Here is a 21,435-nt window from a genome sequence, read left to right as displayed (position 1 = left end):
TGGTTTAAAGCCTTCAGTCATCATGCAGTGTTGGTCAGAAGAGACTGACATTTGCTGGATAAGTTACGTAGGAAGGAATGGATATGTTCTGACATGCCAAACAATATTGAATTGGGCTTCACAATTCAGGCCTCTTGCATCCATTGTGAGCAAGAGGTCTCCTGGTCGCCCTCGAACTGTATGAACGTAGGAAACTTTGCACCGAGAGACGGAAGCATTTCAGCATAATCCTCGGCCTTTCCATGACAAACGTTTGATGCTCTTCAGACCAACGCTGCATGGCGATTGAATGGTTTAAATCGCACTATTCAGGGTTTCACCAGGCCACCTACAAAGATGTCAATATGGCACCAAATTTAAATCGTCTAATTGTTTCTGCCCTCCCTGTATAACAAAATGATAATCTTGTAATGCAATATTTCTGTTTGCCTATTACCAGAAACAAAATAATTTTTAGAATTTTGTTGAAGAAAGGAATGTACGTTCCACTTCATAATTTAATCTTGCTCAATATATTGAGGAGAAAGAATGAGTTTATTATAATCTGTCCTGGCTCTGTTAGCAAGGCCGTGCATAGTGGCAGAGAAAGGAAAGGGGGGGGGGGGTAGAGTGGGCAGAACGAAGCAGTACACACTGCTGGGAAGGCTGGTAACTGCAGGTCACGCAATGCAGTTCCCTCTCACATGTTCATTGGTGGAGCTGTCTTACGTCACAACTTGCGCAGAGACTTGTTTTCGTCCGCTTGCTCCAGAGATACCAGAAACAAAGTGTAGGTTCATGTTCACAAGGAGATTTATGCATGTTGTTGATGTCATCATCTTTCAATGTCTCTCCAACATTATCTTCTGGGCCCTGAGAATCTGTCACTAGACTTTTCTTAATGCTTGCTTCAGCAAGGCATGCTCTGATCTGCTCTTCTTCATTCATGACAAAAGAGTAGAAGTAATAAGTGAACAGTCAAAAAAATTTCTGAATAATCTAAGCAGAAAACAACAATTTGACGTGAATTCAGTGAGCACAGAAATAAAATGTGTTTGCACAAGTGTCATCAAAATGACATGTCTGCACAGACAGAGCAGTGCCACAACCTATAACTTATTTATGTCCTATTAAAAATTATGAACACACTAGTTTGGATTCAAATTAAATTAGACTTACACAAAAAATAGTTACATAAAAATTTAACTTAATCAATTCTGTATTAATCTATGGTATGGTAACACGTCCTTCCAGAAAGAAGTTTTGGGTTGCTGGAAATATGAAGTTAATTTTTACAATATGGAGTGAAAGTACAGGGTGTCCCAAACAAAAGTGGTGTAACTTTTGGGTATACTTTTGTTTGGGACACGTGATATAATGCAGTCTGAAAATATTGGCTACTGTACATTTCAATTCTTAATGCAATGTAAAGTTTGAAAACCAGATAAACAGGCATTATCCATGAAAAATAGACAAAATAAACATTCACGTACAATACTCTAATACCCTGACATAACTTATATTAAGTCAGTATAACAGATCTTCAATTACGGTCTTGAGAATTTCCCGCTCCTTAACAGGAAACAGCCATCTCTATTTTGCCAATGATCTTCCCATGGAACCAGGAATCCGTACCCAGAGACAGAGGCCAGTGTGGTCTCATCAGGACCCTTGATCTTCCTCCAGACTCGAGGTGGGCTGGAGCACACATAAATTTCGCACAGCGAAGATGGTCGAATATTGGAGACTCAGATGGTCAAAATTGGAGAAGGACTTATCACAGTGTTCCAGACTTTTAAATATTAAACATGACAGAACCTGTTTGAGCAATCTCTCACTCTTAGCCCCAAACCCGAGGAAACAAAAGACACCCTGTTCCAGTGAGACCAGCCAGCTCCTTTGATGTAAACAAACCTGCAGAGGCATTTAAAGACACAGAAACCATGCCCATAATTTTTGTACTGCAGATGGTGACGTGACGTTCTGAACATTTCTGTGACAAGAGTGACGGATACGAGAATTTCAACTTAAACCTCCCTTCAGGATCCAGACGTGATACGTTTTTACCCTAGTGACGTTAAGGCTGTGTGATCCAAATTAAACCAAATACTTTTAATCACTTCCCACGGCCAGTGTTTTGGTCGCAAGGACAAGAGCTTTACTTGCCGAAGCCCCGAAGCACCATAGTGTTTACAGACAACCCCGACATAGGTGGAGCTACAGCGGTGACCAATGGGAGAGGAGGACAATCCACCCTTGATCGAGAGCTACCAGCAAACTTGGTGGTGGAAAATATAGAGCTTGAGCAGGTTTCAAATACAGCACTCAGCAAGATTTCAAGAGGAGTTCACAGCCGTATTTCTCGGCATTGAGAAAACAGCACAGAACGATCTTCCGAAATATTAACTACAGTTTCACAGCTGGTGTTCATCAAGCCAATTCTTTGTTATCATTTTACTTCTACGTCATTGTTTATTATAACACAAAAGTGTATCCTCAATGTAGTGAAAGTTTAGTCACAGTGTGTCTACTTATAAATTCTATATGGAACTCAAGCTTTCAACAGAAGATGTAGCGGTAAGAAATAACGTGTCTGTAATGTAAATTAAACGATTGTTTCTCTGCGGATGACACTCCCATCAGCAGGCAGGGATAGTCATTTGTTTTAAACCAGTGCCGACTGGGTCCCGTGCACTGAGTGTTAATTTTTTTCACAATATTAATATGTACCATGACTAAGTACGTAGCCTGCATTAAACTTGTCATTTTGTCCAACATCAAAACAAAAGTGTCCTGAATTCTTGTACTTAGAAACTTATGGCTGGCTTGTGTCTAAGACCAAAAGCTATGGGATGTAATCGTCCATAATCTTTGGACAGACTAGTCGGAACATCATACCCGCATGGTTATTTTCATAATTAATTAAAGGAACAAATTGCTCTCTTTTTATACTCTCGAAAACAGTCCCATCAAAAAGGTTTGCTCTCAAAGAGATCTTGGCGTTATCATCGATGAAAAGCTAAACTTCAATGATCACATTACATATACTACTAAACGAGCCATGCATCTCCCTGGCATTATGTATAGGTTACCTGAAATCCAAAACCAATCAGCCATTAGCATATTTTTCAAATCCTTGTATCTCCCCCATTCTTGAATATTGCTCTCCCATCTGGATTATGGCTTCTAAAACTAATCTTTCCAGACTTGATTCTGTCCTCAGCTTTTTCCTTGCCATTGCTCGCCACAGAATACCTTCTCTCAGACACCTCCATAAAACAGATATGTCTATTTTAAACATACCATCACCACATACTAGTCACGAACTAGCAGATATGAAAATTTTGCATAAAATAATGGCAAATTTTAAACCGAATTCCTTGTTAACCAATTTCATCTACAAGTACCCGCATGGCCAACGTGCAACGTAAAGCTCTTTCACATTCCCGCTACAAGGCTCTCTCTTCTACAGCAGTCTCTTTACTATAGGCTCCCCACTTATATAATAACCTGCCTGTAAATGTTGATATTTTCTTGTCAAAACACAGTTTCTGACAATCACTAAGAATGTACATGTAACAATTTCTTTTTTACTGCCATCTTGTATTGTCTTTTTTTGTTATCATTTTTATTTTTTTCATGTTGCTAAAGTTTCAGTATAAAATGGTCTTTCAGTACTGTATCTGAAACTAAGTAAATAAATAAATAAATAAAAAGCCCGCCTTTTTCCAACAGCAGCACTTTCACTTTGTTCTGTGATTTACAGGATAAATTAAATCAGTCTCTGATGAAGTAGCTAATAATATAGAGAATATTCAGACTGTAGCAATACATGACAGTGGTAGGTGTCATATTGAAGTGACAAGAGACAAGGGCCACTTCAGTCTGTAAGCAAGCATCCACCACGAATGCACAAACAAGACCGAGGCAACGCCAACATAATGGGTGCCATTGAAGGAGCTTTCAGATTGAAGTCACACGTGACAAGCAAAGCAGTCTCCTTCAGTATAAAGCAAAACATTCACTTTGCATGCAACAACAACAGACCGAAGCGGCATGATGTATGCCATTAAGAAAACAGAATAGTCCGACCAACATGCAAGTGACATCTTTACCTCGTTGTCACACTTTGGTTCAAAAGGTTGAATGGATTACCGAGGGTCTGCTTCCAAGTGACACACGTCACTTGTTGCTTCGGTATGAAAGTTCACTGATAAAATGGTACAGGCGCTTGTGGACTTGACATCATTATACTTAAGTTTACGTAACTACTCCTGATTTCGCAAATATGTTGCAACATTGTAAACAACTTCTCTGGCCTGTCTTCTAAGGCACTTTCCAGATCAGATTGTGGATTTCGTTGGACCCAGCATGATTTGATTTTTGCATTTCAAAAATATGCAGCCAAGAGTAGAGAGCAAGAACATTTCAGTGCTTTAAAAAAGAGGACAGGCAAGCGTGTTATCAGATTGCCTACTTGTAGTGATTGTTGTACGATAAACAAAAGAACCCCCACCCCACTCGGCTTTAAAAAAAAAAAAAACGGCCACTGCTCAATGTCGCATTCAGAAAATGAAGTCATTCACCCAGTAGTTTCTCTTCGTTATAAACGTTAATGTGCGTGCGTAATACTACAGTTTACGATCCGCGCACCACATGCATTTTCAAAGACCGGATTAAATCAAATGAACCACTGATAAACTGATATGAGGCGGCACCGACAATCTACACAGTAAAAATAGTTTGTCATATTTGTTTTAGCTTAATTTTGCTAAGTTGGCACCACTCGTAGCCTCAAGGCCAGACCAGTACGTAGAAGAGTGGTGGCGAGGATGACGTAATAGGAAGTGCTCCGCAGCGATCTGCAGATATCAGGACTTAACTTGTCAGGCTATAACCAACCAACCGTCACTGGTATGCATGTCTCTAATGAGATGCATCTGATATGCTCACCATCTGTATTTTGCCTCCTATTTACATTACATTTATGTTTTTATGAACAAAAGTAATACAGAAATAGTGGAAACATCCTAGGGAACAATGTTATTCATTTTCAAGCAGTTGAAAAATCTAAAAAATAGAGGTGGTGGGCCTGCAACTCGCTTTGGTTCTGAAGAATTGAAAAACATGTATCGCCATCTGAATGTAAACAATAGCAACAAGGATCATTATCCACTTATTGGCATGTACAGGATTTTCGAAAGAAGGGGGGGGGGGTGTACATATACTTTTTTTATTAGTCAGCCCTCATTTTGCTATCTTTGAAATCTTTTGACAGGAGTACTGGACTAAATGGAAGGGTTATGACCCCTACCCACTAGGCACACAACTGTACAGTGATCCAGAATGTCAAAAAAGTCTGCGATAAAAGTGGCTCCCCTGTGCTATGCACCATGTCATGAACGTATAGGGGATGTGGGGTTAGGGTCCCACACTTCCTTTGATCACGGCCGAAGGTGGGGGTGATGTGATCAGCACCATGCCCCTGCAGTGGCGATTCCTCCATGTAGGAAGTGAGGAACTTCCTAGTTTCATTTATACTTTTTTCCAGTATTCTACTTTTTAAGAGTTTAATGAGAGTTATAAAATTTTGAGCATAATCAAGGTTCACTACTCGACCTGTCATGAATCAATGTGCTAGCTATCATCCGCTCGTTCCAGATCTGTTGCCCAAAGACGACCAACCGCTGCTGAGGAAACTTTCTCGTCACTCTACAGGCAGATGGGTGGGGGGTTGCCCAGTTATATGGTCCCATGGGTTCCTCAACAGTGATGCCAACTCTAACATAATGGTTTCTATACCTAGCAAAATTTGAACTTCCTTGGCACCTAACACACTGTGTTTGGCTCAATGGAAAATCCAGCATCATCTCAAAAACTGGCATCCCTGGGAAAAAGATAAATTGAATTCTAATGGAAGATATTTTGAGGAAATATTTATTTTTAAGAAAATCTCCAGATCTTGTTTGTACTTCTCCAGCAGACTTGTTTCAAACAAAAGGAAGTATGCCGACCAAGGGACAAGCTTTTACAGGCCCTGATCCATCCTCTTGTTTTCATCTTTTCTTTATCCTCCCTGATTTAACAAGGGAGGAACATTTCATAAAAGAAAATCGGAAGAAAGAGTTGGAGGTCACAAATAAAACAAACTGACGCAGTTACCAGTCATGGAATTTTTTTCAAGCAGTATGCTAAACCCATTTTTTTTAATGGTTGAAATTCCTAATATTGCTTAACTACAATAAATAATCAATAACTCAGTTCACAACTCCAAAATAGCAAAATAAAATTGAACTTAAAAGTACTACAGTCATCAGAAAATGATTATAATAAATTAATAATTGTATAATAATAATAATAATAAACCCTAGCATAATTTTATCACGTTTAGCGTAATTTAGGAGTTCAAACAGCGCCTTTTCTTATCAGGAGGTTGGTATTGGCAAAGCTGTTCTAATGATCTCCACTCAAATATTGATATATTTTCCTCCGAGTTTGCCTTTCGGTCTTCCATCAGAAGAAATGGCTGTAATTAATATCACATAGTGCCATCTTTTACTTATTTTTTTGTTCATTTGCTATTCAGTTTTATGCTGTTTTGTTACTCTTAATTATTATTTTTTTATTTTTATGCTTATTATAATTATTGCTTTCTCATTGTTGACAATTTCAGTGTAAAATGGTTAATCCAAGGTACTGGCGATACATGTCACTGTGTAACTGAACGGATTTTTGAAAACTTTCCTTGGTCTGTTTACCATAACTTCCTACACCCCAAAAATTCCACAAATCACCACTGTGCTCCTGGCTGCCTTTATATAGGGGTACAGGTAGTCTCTGAATTTGCTATCAGCTGATCCTTAATACATATATAAGTTGTGCAGTGTAACAGTGATTTATTCAAATATCCACAACCCCTAACACCTCCCAATACTTTCACCAACACCCTCCTGAAAATTTCCCCTAAAGATTTGGCTGTGTAAATATTACCCCGAAGCAAAATTTCTTCGTAAATACAAATTACAATTAGCTACATTAAAGCATTTGATTAACAATACCTTTATTGGTTAAACTAATTGTATTAATTTTGAACATCTTTATTGTATTTCACAACTGATAAAAATGAGAGAAAAGAACATGTCTAAATACCAACCTGAAACGCAGAAGTGCACGTGCGGGTGTAATTTACACAGGTGATGTGTCTATGGCCCTATGAGGGGAACTAAGGAAGCCTCATAGCTGATTCAAGGTCATGACATTTTAAAGTGTTTACTGGAAAGGTACTGAAACGGGTCACTGATTACTAAAGATGAAAAAGTATTTCAAAATTGCTTGGGTCATTTTTACCCATTCACGTGTCCTTGCAGGTTAATGGTGGTGGTGTCTCGTAGAAATCGACAACACATTATTCATGAAAAATCTGATGAAGACAGAAATGATCAGAGTAATAATTTGTTTCATTTGTGTTAAGATTCCATAAATATTGAAAATATCAATGAAGATTGTGTTAAGACCTTTAGTGTTGATGTGTTGCTGTGCTGCAGCAAAGTACTTTAGGGATATGAACAGTGCTCGAAAAATGTTCTTCAGAGCTAGGCGCCAGGAAACAACCTACTAGCAATTGTGAAGCTGAGAAGAAGCTGAGCCGGCCCCCGTGGCAGAGCACGTCGTGCTATGACACCAGGGGACCCAGGATCGAATTCCAGTCTGGGCATGGAGGTTGGTGAGTTGTTCATTCATCAATTTCATCATATCATATAACTCATCCCCATCTTCGCACATTAGCGAAAAGTGGCACAAAAAGTGAAGTAAAATAAAGCAAATCAATCAATGTGTGAAAATCGGGAAATGCAGAGTTGGGGGACAAAGAGTAAGAAATTGTTACTGATTCTATGGAACGTTCACAACATTGATAAAAAAAATTATTTGTTAACTTACACTGTACTGCAATTTGAACTTAGAATCTTCAAAATTTCGAACATGCAAACTTAAAAAACAAAAACAAATAAACAAAATATTAGAGCAAGAGATCACAGTCGCCAGGCTTGAATCTTTAGTTGCCATGGCGACCATGATTTTTCGAGCACTGGATATGAAAAATGTTGCCGAAAAGAAAATTTTCTTCAAAATAATTTCAGTTGACTTTTTAAAAAAAATGGAATGTTTTTAGTTGCTTTTTCTTCACTCTATGCAACCTCAAAAGCAGATTATCAGTTTTGAAGAAAGTAGTAACAGAAATAAAAGGCAATAAAATGAAGGACTTCGCTGGGAAACTACGTCTAAGGAACTCACATTCACCACCAAAGTACATATAAAGGAGAAGGAAAGATATCTGAACTAGTGAATAAATATTATTTAATGCCTTAAAATACATAAATTTATCTTGAAAGTGATTTGGTTTTCCTAACTTGAAATGTTTATTGTGCATAAATTAATTTTAACGATACTTCTCACTATTATTTTATTACTATCATTGTTATCCTTATCATTATTTTTGTTATTTAATCTGTTTCTGGAAATTTATTTTGGTCTTCTAAGTGCATTGTTTAGTTTCACTGTGGTTCCAGTGTGTATTGAAATAGGTCAGAATTATATGTTTTGTGTAAACATCAATAATCAATCTCATGTGAATTCTGTAGACCCAAAGTGTGAATTATTCCTTAAAATTGCTAATCTTACACATTTGTATTGATTTAGAGGTCAAATAGTGAGCCGCTGATTTTTGGCACTGTGCACTGTATCAAAATCAATAACAATGAAAATTAACACCAAGGGAGGATCCTGGATTAGAATGTCTGTTCAATGAATAGTAGCAGAATTCACATCAATACTTTAGAATACATTTTTTGTCAAATTTATGCACATCTGAAAACTTCCCCAAAAGATTATCAGCATGCCAAAATCCCGTAGCGAAAGAAATTAAGAGTGTAAAGTGACCAGGACTCGAACCCAGGGGACTGGCATACAATGCCCCATTGCTTTACCAACTCAGCTGAGCCAGCCAAGGCTTTGGTTGATCTTTTGACAAACTGTAACACCTCCCCTTTGAGAATTATGTTCAATTCTTTCTTAATTCATAGATTTGATGTTATATGTGATATAAAATGTGTTTCAGGGTGTGGAAACCACTAAAATATTTCAGTACTTTTGTTATTTTGTATTCATAAAATCCAGTTGCATCTACTTAAAAAAACCCTGAGTGACTATCTTCACCAGGCAGTAAGCCTAGCTTTTAACCAGACTTTGAACTGTGCATGTGCATGATCATTTTCCATACCTAGTTATTATGACCTGGATGCTTGTTCTTTAGTTGTTGATGTGTATAAAGCTTAAAACATTATGATGTGCATTTATTAGCCCCATCTAGTTCGCTGCACTTTTTGACACATGATTTAGTGCAGGTGTATCCTGGTGTCAGATTGGTGCAAGGAAATGATATTCAGCCAAGTAGACGATTAGTGCGAACCATAACCGCGAGGACTTATATTTTCAAAAGTGAAATATGGACACCTTTCTTTCCTTGTAAAACACTGACCCCCCCCCCCTCAATCCTCACCATCAGCCCTCGAAAAACATTTTCTCTTGTGTTGTTTTCGAAGTGGAAATTCCTAGCTCGGGAATGCTTCGTCGAGTTTTCGAGTAGGTAGTCCGAGGGTGAAGGGGGTGTGATTATACGTATTAACAATGAGACAATGCACTAGGAGGAATGCTCAGGCAAATTAGCCTCGCTGGCGGGTGCTTTATATAATTTGTTTAACTGAAGGGGTTATCTATCATCCCACTGTGTTTCACCCTTCACACTTTTGGGCACTGATCTTGTATGTATGTATGTATGTATGTAGGTGATATTTTTTCTGTCAGATGACATACTAAAGATGTCAGTATTCTATGGACACAGGATCATGCTAGCAGAAGATTGTGTTGCATTTAATGCATGCACTGCTGCTTATAGTCATAGGCGTAACTTGGCTTGGGCAAGGGGCTGGGGCCAAATCTCCAGGTTTATTAAAATGTACACGTATGTTTTGGTATGTTAAACCTTTTCGTATATTTAGAAACCTGAGGTTCATGTTCGACCCCAAGTTACGCTGCTGCTTATCGTTACATTAAAGACTTGTTAAGTTTTATCCAGAGATATTTATATCCTGAAGGTCATCCTTCCCAGTTCGAGTGTACTAAAGATTTTGTCGGTTTCAACAAGAAAAATGCTAATACCGTAGTAACAATGAATGTGACGCATTGACACAAGCATACAGGATTAAAAAAATGCTATATTTGATGGCTGAAGTCGAAATGAAACTTCAAGGAAAGTTGTTTGCATTGACATCCTCTGCAAGCTGTGAAAATTTGTCCGTGGTCCACAATGTCACCTCGCTATTTAGTCTCTTTTCTGCAACTTTTGGCTAATCGCAATGAGGATGAATGACAAGACAAAATTGATGAGGTAACACTCTGAAAGAACACCCATGCCGAGATTCGAACCCGGGAGCCCTGGTGTTGTATCACACTCTACTAACCATTCAGCCACGACATTTGGCGACTCTGTATATGTGTATATCCATACAATTTCTGCATAAATATGTGTGTGTGTTACGTAGTCTCCACACATTTGTATTGCAAAATGTGAACATTCAGATCCGTATAAGGGGTGTGGGGTTAGGGCTCCACACTATCTTGATCACGCTGAAGGTGGGGGTGATGTGATCAGCACCCCACCCCAGACCACCTTTAACCACGCACGCGTCACACACTCCTAACAGCAGCCCTGATGATTGATTGATTTAGTTTATTTTAATTCTCGTTTTGTGCCTCTTGGCTAATTTGCGAAGATGGGGATGAAATTTACGAATGGACATTCACAAACAACCATGCCCGAGCGGGATTCGAACCTGGGACTCTTGCCATCACAGCACCAGCCCCGACGATTAGCGGTGTTCAAGTTCAGAAAATTCAATAAATGCCCGCCTGTTGCTGACCATACGCCACTCTGAAATGTAGTGCAAACACCAAATACAATACTTGACAGCAAATAAATTAAGTAGGCACCGTGTAACCCACCAGACACACGAGTGCAGAGAGAGTCAAAGTGCAGCAAACTAGACACAGCTATTTTCATGCAAGCACAAGTACTTTTTCCTTTTCCTGCACACAATGGAGTTGGAAAAATACCACAAAGCATTCCGATATGGTCTGGTGCTGCTAATGTGTCATGACATAAGTATTAAGGGGTATTACTTTCCTAAATGCTTCTGTTGTTAGATTAGGCGGATCAGGTTTAACCCTAGAATTAAAATTACAGTAAAAGTTTACTATCCTTTGGACACCTATAAATTTTTTTGTTTCGTCAATTTTTGACATTCATACTTAGGTATCTGCTTCGTGGAACATTCCTTAAGGTGTATTGACTTTTTTTGATCAAAGTAATTGCAATTTTTCACATTACGAGTACTTTTCTCCCGTAGGATTTTCGCTTGCCAGACACCAATGGTTCGCAATTATTTTAAATTTCTATATCCTGATACTAACACGACACCAAATTTTAACTATGTTTCCTAACCTAACAGAACTAACCTATCCACGTGCCAATGGTTCGTGGGGCTAGCTATTCTCCGTCGGAGAATTAATTTTCAACAAACAACATGAATTTCAGCTATGAAACATTCCCACATCACACAAAACACCTTCCTGATGTTCGACAATGCTACAGGAACTTATTACGGTAAGTAGTTTCTTCTGTAAAAATAAATAAATGTGTCCGAAATTTAGTAAACAAGTACTGAAGTGGTGGCGGTGGCTCAGTCGGTAACGCGTCTGACTTCCATGCTAAAGGTCCCAGGTTCGATCCCCAGCCGGTTCAAATCCGGGAACTTTTCTAACGGTGGAAGCGGCCCCGGCGCCTACCCAGCGTCGAATAACATGGGTACCTGGGGGAAACCCTGGGGGGTAAAGGCGGTCAGGGGCGTGATGCTGATCACATCACCCCCACTCACGACCGGATCAAGAAAGTGTGTGGCGTTACCCCCACACCCCCTATACACCTTCATGCTATGCACAGGGGAACACTTTACCTTTTACTTTTTTTTTTAGTACTGAAATTAATTGCAATTTTTCACATTACCAGTACGTCTTTCTGATAGGCCTTTTTGCTTGCCTGAGACGAACTAACCTAACCACATGCCAATGGTTCGCAATTATTTCCAATTTCTAGATCCTGATACTAACCGACACCAAAATTTAACTATGTTTCCTAACCTAACAGAACTAACCTATCCACGCGCCAATGGTGCTACAGGAACTTATTACGGTAAGTAGTTTCTTCTGTAAAAATAAATAAATAAATGTGTCCGAAGGATAGTAAACAAGTACCATAATTTCTGGTCTTCAGCACTTTATTTTCTGCTGTTGTCACTACTTGGTGTAATAGTAGTCGCATTAATAATTTAACTTAACTTCTTAGCAGTAACTTCAAAACAATATTATGGTATGATTAAGTTAATTATTTTTGGTGGTGAAAATAGCCTCACATGCGGTTCCCTGGTGAAAATAGCCCTATATGTTATTTCATCACCTGATGAAAGTAGTCGCAGCAAAAAAATAAAAAAACAAGCAAAAACACACCAAATTAGGGTACTCTTATTGTATGAGGGAAACCCATACGAATCATATATTTCGGACTTATTTACATTGCTAACCTGTTATTTTCGAATGTGGAAGTGAAATAATGCATATCAATGTCTATTTCTTAGATTTACGGGTACTTACTGTTACTTGTTGTTTCGAATCTGTAACACATTATGCCATGATAGCGTACTGGTTTAGGGGGCGTTCTGAGTGTGTTTTGTCGATTTATGCAGTGTTGCAACCTCGTTCACCGGAAAATATCTACTTTCGTGCCCGGATTTGAAATTATGCTAATACGTCGCAAACCATTGACGTTAGCCTCACAAACCATTGATGTTAGCCCCAAAAACCATTTTCCATAAGGTTAGGTTAGGCAAGCATAGTTAAAAAAAAAAAAAAAAAAAAAAATACTCGACACATTATGTTCAAGTGAAAACACGGCGAGGCTGAAACACTGGCTACGGGGTTGCATCATCTTAACACACGGAACATTGCACTCTCGTGCAGAAAACAAATGGCGGGAGCAGAAACAGCATGTCGGACAGAGATTTTCGCAGAAAACAACATGCATTCACATTAAAATGGATCAAATCTACATTCAGGAACTTCCACAACGCTAAAGAAAATAATTTCCGTTAAGTACTTTCTCCTGCAAATTTGAAGGAATCCGTTTCCCTCATACGATAATGTTACCCAAATTAGTACTCTTAGCCTAACAAGAAAATCTTTTCAACATGCCTAACAAAAGGTTCACTCCTATTTTGTTGTCAAAGTTTTCAGCCCTTGGTGTTTGATTTACTGAATTTTATAATGAAATTCAAGTAAAACAGTTACTATTTACTGATGAACAGGTAGGCAATGTCCAGTCTGGTGTTGTTTTGGATTGTCAAGCTTAAGTGCTAAATACGGGTACATGTGGTCCACGGTAAATACAAAAGAAACTACAAGTTACTGTTATTCTCAACAACCCTCAAAATGATGGGCTAACAAAATTTATAAAGCTCTCACCAAGAACCAAACACGAGACTGATCACATCAAAAGTGATGTCAGATTCTATATTTTGACTGCACTTTCAGAGGTTAACACAATGCAACTAGCTGCACTGTGCCATTCTCATTCACGATGATTTAAAAATCATTAGGTTAGGTTAATATTACGTTACTTAATTCATCTGCTAGTTCATGTACGAGCATAAGCCATTCCTCAAATGCTTGAAATTTCTTACGTATCACGTAACCGTTTTGCATGTTTGTAGAAGTAGTCTATGAGGAATGTCTTCGTTGCATCGGGTTATAAAAACAAGATCACGCATGTCCGTAAGGCACATGACACAAAGCAATTTTACTTCCTAAAGTACTAACTTTCTCGAAGAACAAAGCATTTATGTATACCAGAAAAAATACCGATATTTTCACTGGTTTTCACTACATAAGCGATATTAAGAGAAATTTAATAAGATCAACCAGCTTCTTCGATTGCGAACAATGAAATCTAAGGTCAGCTGACGGATACATAAGTAATAATAAAACATGGATTCACCATTAAAATGTCTGCATAAGAACCACAATGACCTATATATTAAAGCAACGAGATATGACATTTTCACGTGGAGGTTAACTTAATGTGCAAATTGACATTATTCAGATTTTTCGCCCAAGCACAGACGGCCATTTTTTATTACACCCGATCTCACATCAAGCTCTAAAATCCATACAATCGTGCAAATCTGCAATTTGTGCATTTCACGCTTATTATAAGTACATATAAAGTAATTTGCTAATAAGAGTTTGTACAAAAACCGTACACAAATATTAAATTTGTAATAATTTTGGGCTTAGAGCACATGGCCATTAAACATGGCTGCCAGTCTGTTATATTAAGGATTTGACAGATATATGTAGCATCTACTTACTTTCCGCTTCTCCAAGTTCCTTATTTTGTGGTCAATTATAGTAATTGCCTGCCGGGTTGTATCGAAACCCTCCGAAGAGGCTTGTTTTTCTAGCTTGGTTGAGGCAGAAGGCATCCTTCAAAGGCAACAACTCGAATAAAAATCTTTCGTAAGCAATTTCTGCACAAGAGGCGCTAGGCGAAAAAAAAACACAATCGGGCCGCGATGGTCAATGTTTTCATTTGAATCGAGTCCGGACTTTACCTAATCTGTAGTGCGGATCTTGCTTTCAGAATACATATATGAACAGAGAAATGCAATAAACATAGACTAGTTTAAAATAATAACTATTCGTATTTGTAACACTGTAAAAATACCATAAACAAATCCCAATCATCACACATACTGTTATGTTGGGCTATTATTAAATTCTAAATTCGAAGAAATAATTTGACTGTGCGTTCGGTCAAGTGCCACATTCAAGGAGCTTTGAGACCGAAGCGACAAGTGGCACTCCTTGTCGTCAGGAACGAAACCTCACTAATCAATGCAATCTTTCGAACCGAAGCGACACGACCACCTGCGCATGTCGCTTGCGTGTCGCTCAGACGACCGTTTTCTCAATGACCTGCATCTTGTCGCTTCGGTCTGTTGTTTACACATAAGCGGCAAGGAAACTGTGTCGCTCCTCGCGTATCACTTCGGCGTGGACGCCTGCTGTCGTTTCGCGACATTTTAGATCGAAGCGACAGGTGATAGGCCGTTTTCTCAATACCTTGAATCGCGTGGCCTCGGTTCGCACATGCGCGCTGAATGTTTCGTTTTAGGGAGGTTTCACACAAAAAGCAACATGTGACAAGCGACAACTGTCGGTTGAAGATTTCACCGATCCAAGCAGGCTTGTGCGAACTGTCGTGTCGCTACGCTGGGAAAAGTTTATGTTGATTGGCCCGTTGCCAAGCGGCATGCGCCGCGTGCCGCTTGGGTTTGAAAGGTCCCTTTGGAGAATTCACACCGAAGTGACAGACACTTGCCGCTTAAGGATTTCACAAATCGAACGTTATTGAACGGCCTGTCATGCCGATATGGTGTGAAACGTTGCTGCAGATTGACTCGTTCCCTTGCGTGACGTGTCGCTCGATCTAATATCTCATTTAGACTGTAGGGGCCGTGTCTTCGCTTTCCACTTCGGTGTGAAATCTTCGTGTCAGTTTTCGCCTGTCGACGGGCAACAAACGGCACGTGACACGCGTCTCTTCAGTCTAACGCCCAGTATCCACTTGTTGCAAACCTGCGTATCGTATCCCCGTTCCGTATCAATCATTGATACGATACCGACCCCGATTTGTCGCGTATCATCACTGCGTGCCGTATCATCCACTCTGCAGCATGATTCATACGGGAGTGCGATACGATTCACAGTTGGTCTCAAAAGTTGGACCACACCGCAGCAAGTGGCAGTAGCCGCATATATTTTCATTCGAAAAAGAAAAAACGCAAATCACCACGTTGGTGGATGACAAACATGTACGCGAACCGTGAACTGTATAGTGGACAGGGACGTCGGAACTTTTTTGAAGTGGGGAGGGGGGCAGGTTTTCAAATCTACCAACCGGTTTTTAGATTCTCTTCCCTCATATATATATATATATATATAATAGTTTTATTGATATATTTATATATATTATATTTCATTACATTTAAATATATCTACAGTGGAGAAGCCTCATAATAGATAAGATGAGGTCGAGAGGCCTCTATTACGGATTATTTTATTACTTGCATTAAATGGCGCTTAATACAAGAAAAGTGAAATATTATGTCTTACGATATTTACTTACCAAATTTCCATCCCTGCGTGGTACTCGATCTTATCATGCAGTGAGGCATCATTATTGAGGCATTCCTTTAATGAGTAGTAACATAACTGAAAAAGCACTTCTTTTAAAAGGGGACGAAGTACACATGCAAAACGTATTGAGAAAATCCATGTTCGGAAATTTTCTGATCTTTGTGTTGCAAATAAATTTGCCTATGTTCTCATTTTATAAATCGTAGTATAATATTAACCAAACCGTCGCCTACCCACACAGCACACAAATGTTCAATGATATTTGTGTCGGAAGTTCTGATATCCAAGAATGTCCAATTGATATCCACTGGATATCTGCTGGGTATCCATTTGTCCGCATACGTGATATGCAAAAGATATCCAGAAAGGATATGTTTTGGACATCAAGTGGGACGTAATCTGGACACTATGTTTTGATTTAGATTTTTTGTACGTACTTTGGATATTGTATCAACACGAAAAGTACAATTTTTTATCTCATCTGGATATTATTTCGATATGAAAGGATGCATGCAGCAAGATCTGGATATGTTTTGGATATCCAGAATTGGAAGTGTTGTGGAAGAGATCTGGCGACGTATTGGATATTCGGAATTGGACAATGTTTCTCACAACCAGTTCTACACACGTATAGGCTGTGTATTAGATATCAAGAATTTGTCGAGTTTTAGATGTCCAGTTCTGGATATCCTAAGACGTCCAATGGTTATCCAGAATTGGATATCCAGAAATGGATATCTAATGGACATTCAATGGATATCCATAATATCCATGGATCTGATCTGGACATTGTGGATAACCAATGGATATCCCTGGGAGATTTGTGCTGTATGGGTAGTGAAGAAGATATTACATGAATGAAAGAGTTAAAAATAAATAATTTAATGAGAGATTTAGTTTATTTTACTTCACTTTTCTGACATTTTTGTCTAATCGTGAAGGCAGTCGATGAGATTAAGGTAATATGATATATTTTATTTCATAGGTGCTATATTTTTAATATTTTAATGCATAAAAAATTTTTCTTCTAAAAAGTCAAAGCCATAACAACACGAACTCACCCCCTCCCTTTCCCGACCACACGCCTGTGTTTACCCTTCCAGCTACACCAGTGAATGTACATTTCTGACAAACAAATAGATTTTCTTAAAATTTCACCATCAGGCGAGACGAATGCTCTGATGGTACAGTTTCAGATTCCATGCTTCTATTCTTCCTCCTATCATCCTCTCCACTCTGGGCCAACACTATAATTATAATAGTACAAACAAGTAGCGGTAAATAAATTAACCAGACAATCTAAAGAAGGTGGTTCATACGCTCCAAAGCTTTCAGCGTTAAAACTCGAAAGAGCAGAGAACTTCGAGACCATGCTTGTCTGTGTAAGTAGTGTAATCAGAAAGGTTCAAAATAACACTTGGTACGAGGCTTATTATTTTTATTAATTTAAGCACAATGGTAAACCCTATTTTGATGATGTTTTTGTCGATTTTATACTATTGCAAATCTGTGATTTTTTACCTCACACTTGGTACGACTGTCGAGGTCTATTGTTTTTATTAATTTAACCACAGTGGTAAATGTATTTTGATGATATTTTTGTCGATTTTATACTATTGCAAATCTGTGATTTTTTCACCTCGTACTTGATACGAGTGTCACAATTTCTTACGAGTTAAATTACGTAACATTACATAATATTGTGATGCCCCCTATATTAATCTTTTTTTATTGTATTTTTATAAGGGTAAACTATTGCATCATGCTTATGCAACAGGTTATTACATAACATTACGCAACATTACAATGGCACAGAAGGTAACTTGTTGCATCATGTTTATGCAAACAGGTTATTACGTAATATTATAATGACTTGTATCTGACGTGGTGTTTTTCTGTTTTTCAACATGGTTTTGCGCTTAGGCCATTTAAAGGGTTTTTGCATTACAGATTAGTCAGTATCGTGAGAGTGTTTGAAGAGTACGGAGATGTTGTTGCAGTGCCCCTTATTGTTTGATAAAAGCTAAGTTTTTTAACTTATTTTAAAGCTACATACTATTTATTATTTCAAGTTTAAGGGTGTTTCAAGTGTTTTTTTATAGTAATATTGATAAGATTTAGTTTTGATGTGATTGGATGTTATTTGTTGTCTTCGGAAAAATTCTATATAAATAACGTAGCTAAAAAATTTATCGTAATTATTAATTATTTTTTTTATACTTAGTACAAATATTTATTTTATTTTAAAGGTGATTTAAGTGGTTTTTCACATAGATTGAATTTTGACTTAATTGTGCGTTTTTGGTTTTTTGTATTTTCCCGAGAAAATTTATATATAAATACCTGAGCTGAAAAACTCTATTATAAATGTAACTTGTTTTTTAAGTTACATTCTATCAATTATTGTAATTATCTCATTGAATTTTAAGTCGATTGTGCGTCTTATTGTTATTTACTTAAAGCATATTAAAAAAATGTCATCTACCAATTTCATCGAATGTGCTATTTGTAGGAAATCAAGCTCCAAAACTAATATTAGCAAGCATAGGGCAAGATGTAGCGAAACAGGTTCGAAAATAAATCGTTTGTTACCTACTAAGCCTTGTCCTCAATGCGAAAAAATAATTAGCATTGCACAGTTAAGAAAACACATGAAAATTTGCAAGGCATCAACCGGACATGGAACATTGAAAAGAAAAATTGATCATCCTGAAACTGAAGCTTCTACTTCCAAACAAATTAAGATGTCTAATGACCAAAAGCCGATTAGATCTGCATTCAACAACCAACTTCTGGATTTTCTTTTTACTTCGAAACCAGGCTGTGATATTTCTAGATTTTTGAGTGAAATTAAAACATCTATGATACATATTTTGAAAAATAACCTGGAAAACAACTCCATAAAAGTATGTGTTGATCTAATCTGTAAATATGAGAAAACCAATGGTACAAGAAATATTTTCTTTCACAAAACGAAAAACCAAGTTCTTTATTTGGCAGACATTGATAATTTGAATGTTTTTTTTTTATCTTACTAGTGATTTGATTAGGAAACACGATGAATTCGAGGGTGAGGGTTCGGGTTGGTCTTTATGCGGAAGTCCTCACAGATTAATCGCTTATGTAAACAAATTTACACCTTTTCCTGCTTCCAGCTACGTTCCACTTCCGGTAGAAATTCAGCATAAGAGACCTGTGCTGAATATTCATAACACCGACAATAAGTGTTTTATGTGGTGCATTTTAGCGGCGCGTCACCCGGTTCATTGTTCAAATAATCCGCAACAGGTTAGTCATTACACACAATATGTAGACGAGATTGAATATGCTATGACAGGCATCGAATACCCTGTTGCTATTTCCGACATAACAAAGTTTGAAAACAGGGTACGAAATGGAGAAGGAAAACGATAAGCTATAAATGTATATTCGTATACTTCAATTAAGCATTTTGTGCATCCTGTTAGGATAACTAATATTGTTGATGGTGAAGCCGTGGAAATCAATCTGCTTCTTATTGCTGACAATAATGTTCATCATTACACGCTAATTCGTTCACTCTCCCGCTTGGTCAGAAGCCAAACAACCAAGCGTGATGCACACATCGAAGTTTGTCCAAGATGTTTAACTATATGCGACGATCGTTACCAACGTAATTACCAAGATTTCAAAAATCAAGAAATTGCCAAACAAAAACTTGCTGAATATAAAATCTACTGTGGAGTTAACAGACCGGCTCGCATGTTAATGCCCAAAGCAAATGAATTCGAAGAATTTAAAATGCACAAGGCCTTGTTGGAACATCCGGCCATTATCATTGCAGACTTTGAGGCTTTTCTCAAACCATTGTGTTATTGCGATCCGGATCCCGAATTTTCTTCCACAACACCGTACCAGTTTCATGATCCAAATAGTTTTGGATATGTTGTTGTTTGGCAGGATAGGATAGATGACCCATATATATATCGTGGACCGAATGTTATTGAACTCTTTTTTAAAAAGATGGTGGAGGAAGTTGAGAAAATTGGCAGCCTCTTATGCCAATCGAAATCAATGCTTCCATTATCTAGTGATGAACATCAATCTTACAATAACATTGAAGCGTGTCCGGTGTGTGATCAATATTTCATTGATGAGAATCGGAAAGTATTTCACCATAATCATTTCACCGGAAACTACATTAGTGGAATCTATAACACCTGCAACCTCAAGATCCAGAAGCCTAAATTCGTACCAATATCTTTTCACAATGGATCCAATTACGACTTCCATTTTTTTAATTAGGAATCTTGGATACGATACGCAAAAATAGATATTCTTGCTCAAAACGAAGAACGTTATATTTCTATAAGTAAAAAAGTTAAAATTCCAGGAACGAATGAAATCATAGAGATGAGGTTTCTAGATTCTTTTAGATTCCTATCGTCAAGTATCGATGCTTTAGCAAGTAAACTTACTGACGAACAATTTAAAATTACAAAAGCTAGTTTTCCCAACATACACGTAGAACTGATTAAACGTAAAGGCATTTATCCTTACGAATATGTAACCGATGAATCTAAATTTGACGATGACACTCTCCCGCCTCAAAAAGAATTCTTCAGTCAACTGAAAAAAACCGCAATTACGAATGAAGAATACGAACATGCGAAATTAATATGGAGGGAATTGAGATGCAATACTCTCGGCGATTATCACGATGCATATCTCAAATTATACATAACAATACTTGCTGATGTTTTTCAGGTATTTAGAAAAACAGCAATAAATATTTATAATTAGATCCAGCATATTTCTACAGTCTTCCTGGTTTGGCGTGGTCTGCTATGTTGCTCCAGACCAGGATCAAGTTGGAATTGATATCGCACGTGGACATGTTACTTTTTATAGAATATATATATACGTGAGGGGATGGTGCAATGTTCGCAGAGACATGCAAATCAAACAATATTCACATGTCTGAGTATCAATACGATGCAAATCGACCATCGAATTACATATTTTACGCTGACGTAAATAATCTCTACGGGTTTGCAATGATACAAAAACTTCCATACGGAGGATTCGAGTGGATAGATCCTATTTCAATAG

General features: G+C 37.8%; 1 protein-coding gene across 1 annotated transcript in view; it reads right to left on the bottom strand.

Moving 5' to 3' along the window:
* The window catches only part of LOC145997135 (uncharacterized), a 46,444-nt gene extending 31,764 nt beyond the window's left edge, over window positions 1-14,680 (bottom strand). Inside the window, exon 1 of the mRNA XM_083133772.1 lies at window positions 14,514-14,680. Within this exon, the coding sequence (XP_082989898.1) occupies window positions 14,514-14,627 (114 nt within the window). The 5' untranslated portion in view covers window positions 14,628-14,680. The remainder of the gene's footprint in view (window positions 1-14,513) is intronic.
* Window positions 14,681-21,435: the final 6,755 nt, after the last annotated feature.

Source organism: Lepisma saccharinum, chromosome 13 (assembly GCF_977018435.1).
Source record: "Lepisma saccharinum chromosome 13, izLepSacc3.1, whole genome shotgun sequence".
Classification (NCBI taxonomy): Eukaryota; Metazoa; Arthropoda; class Insecta; order Zygentoma; family Lepismatidae; genus Lepisma; species Lepisma saccharinum.
The sequence above is the reverse complement of the archived record's forward strand: the minus strand, read 5'-3'. Positions and strand labels throughout refer to the sequence as shown.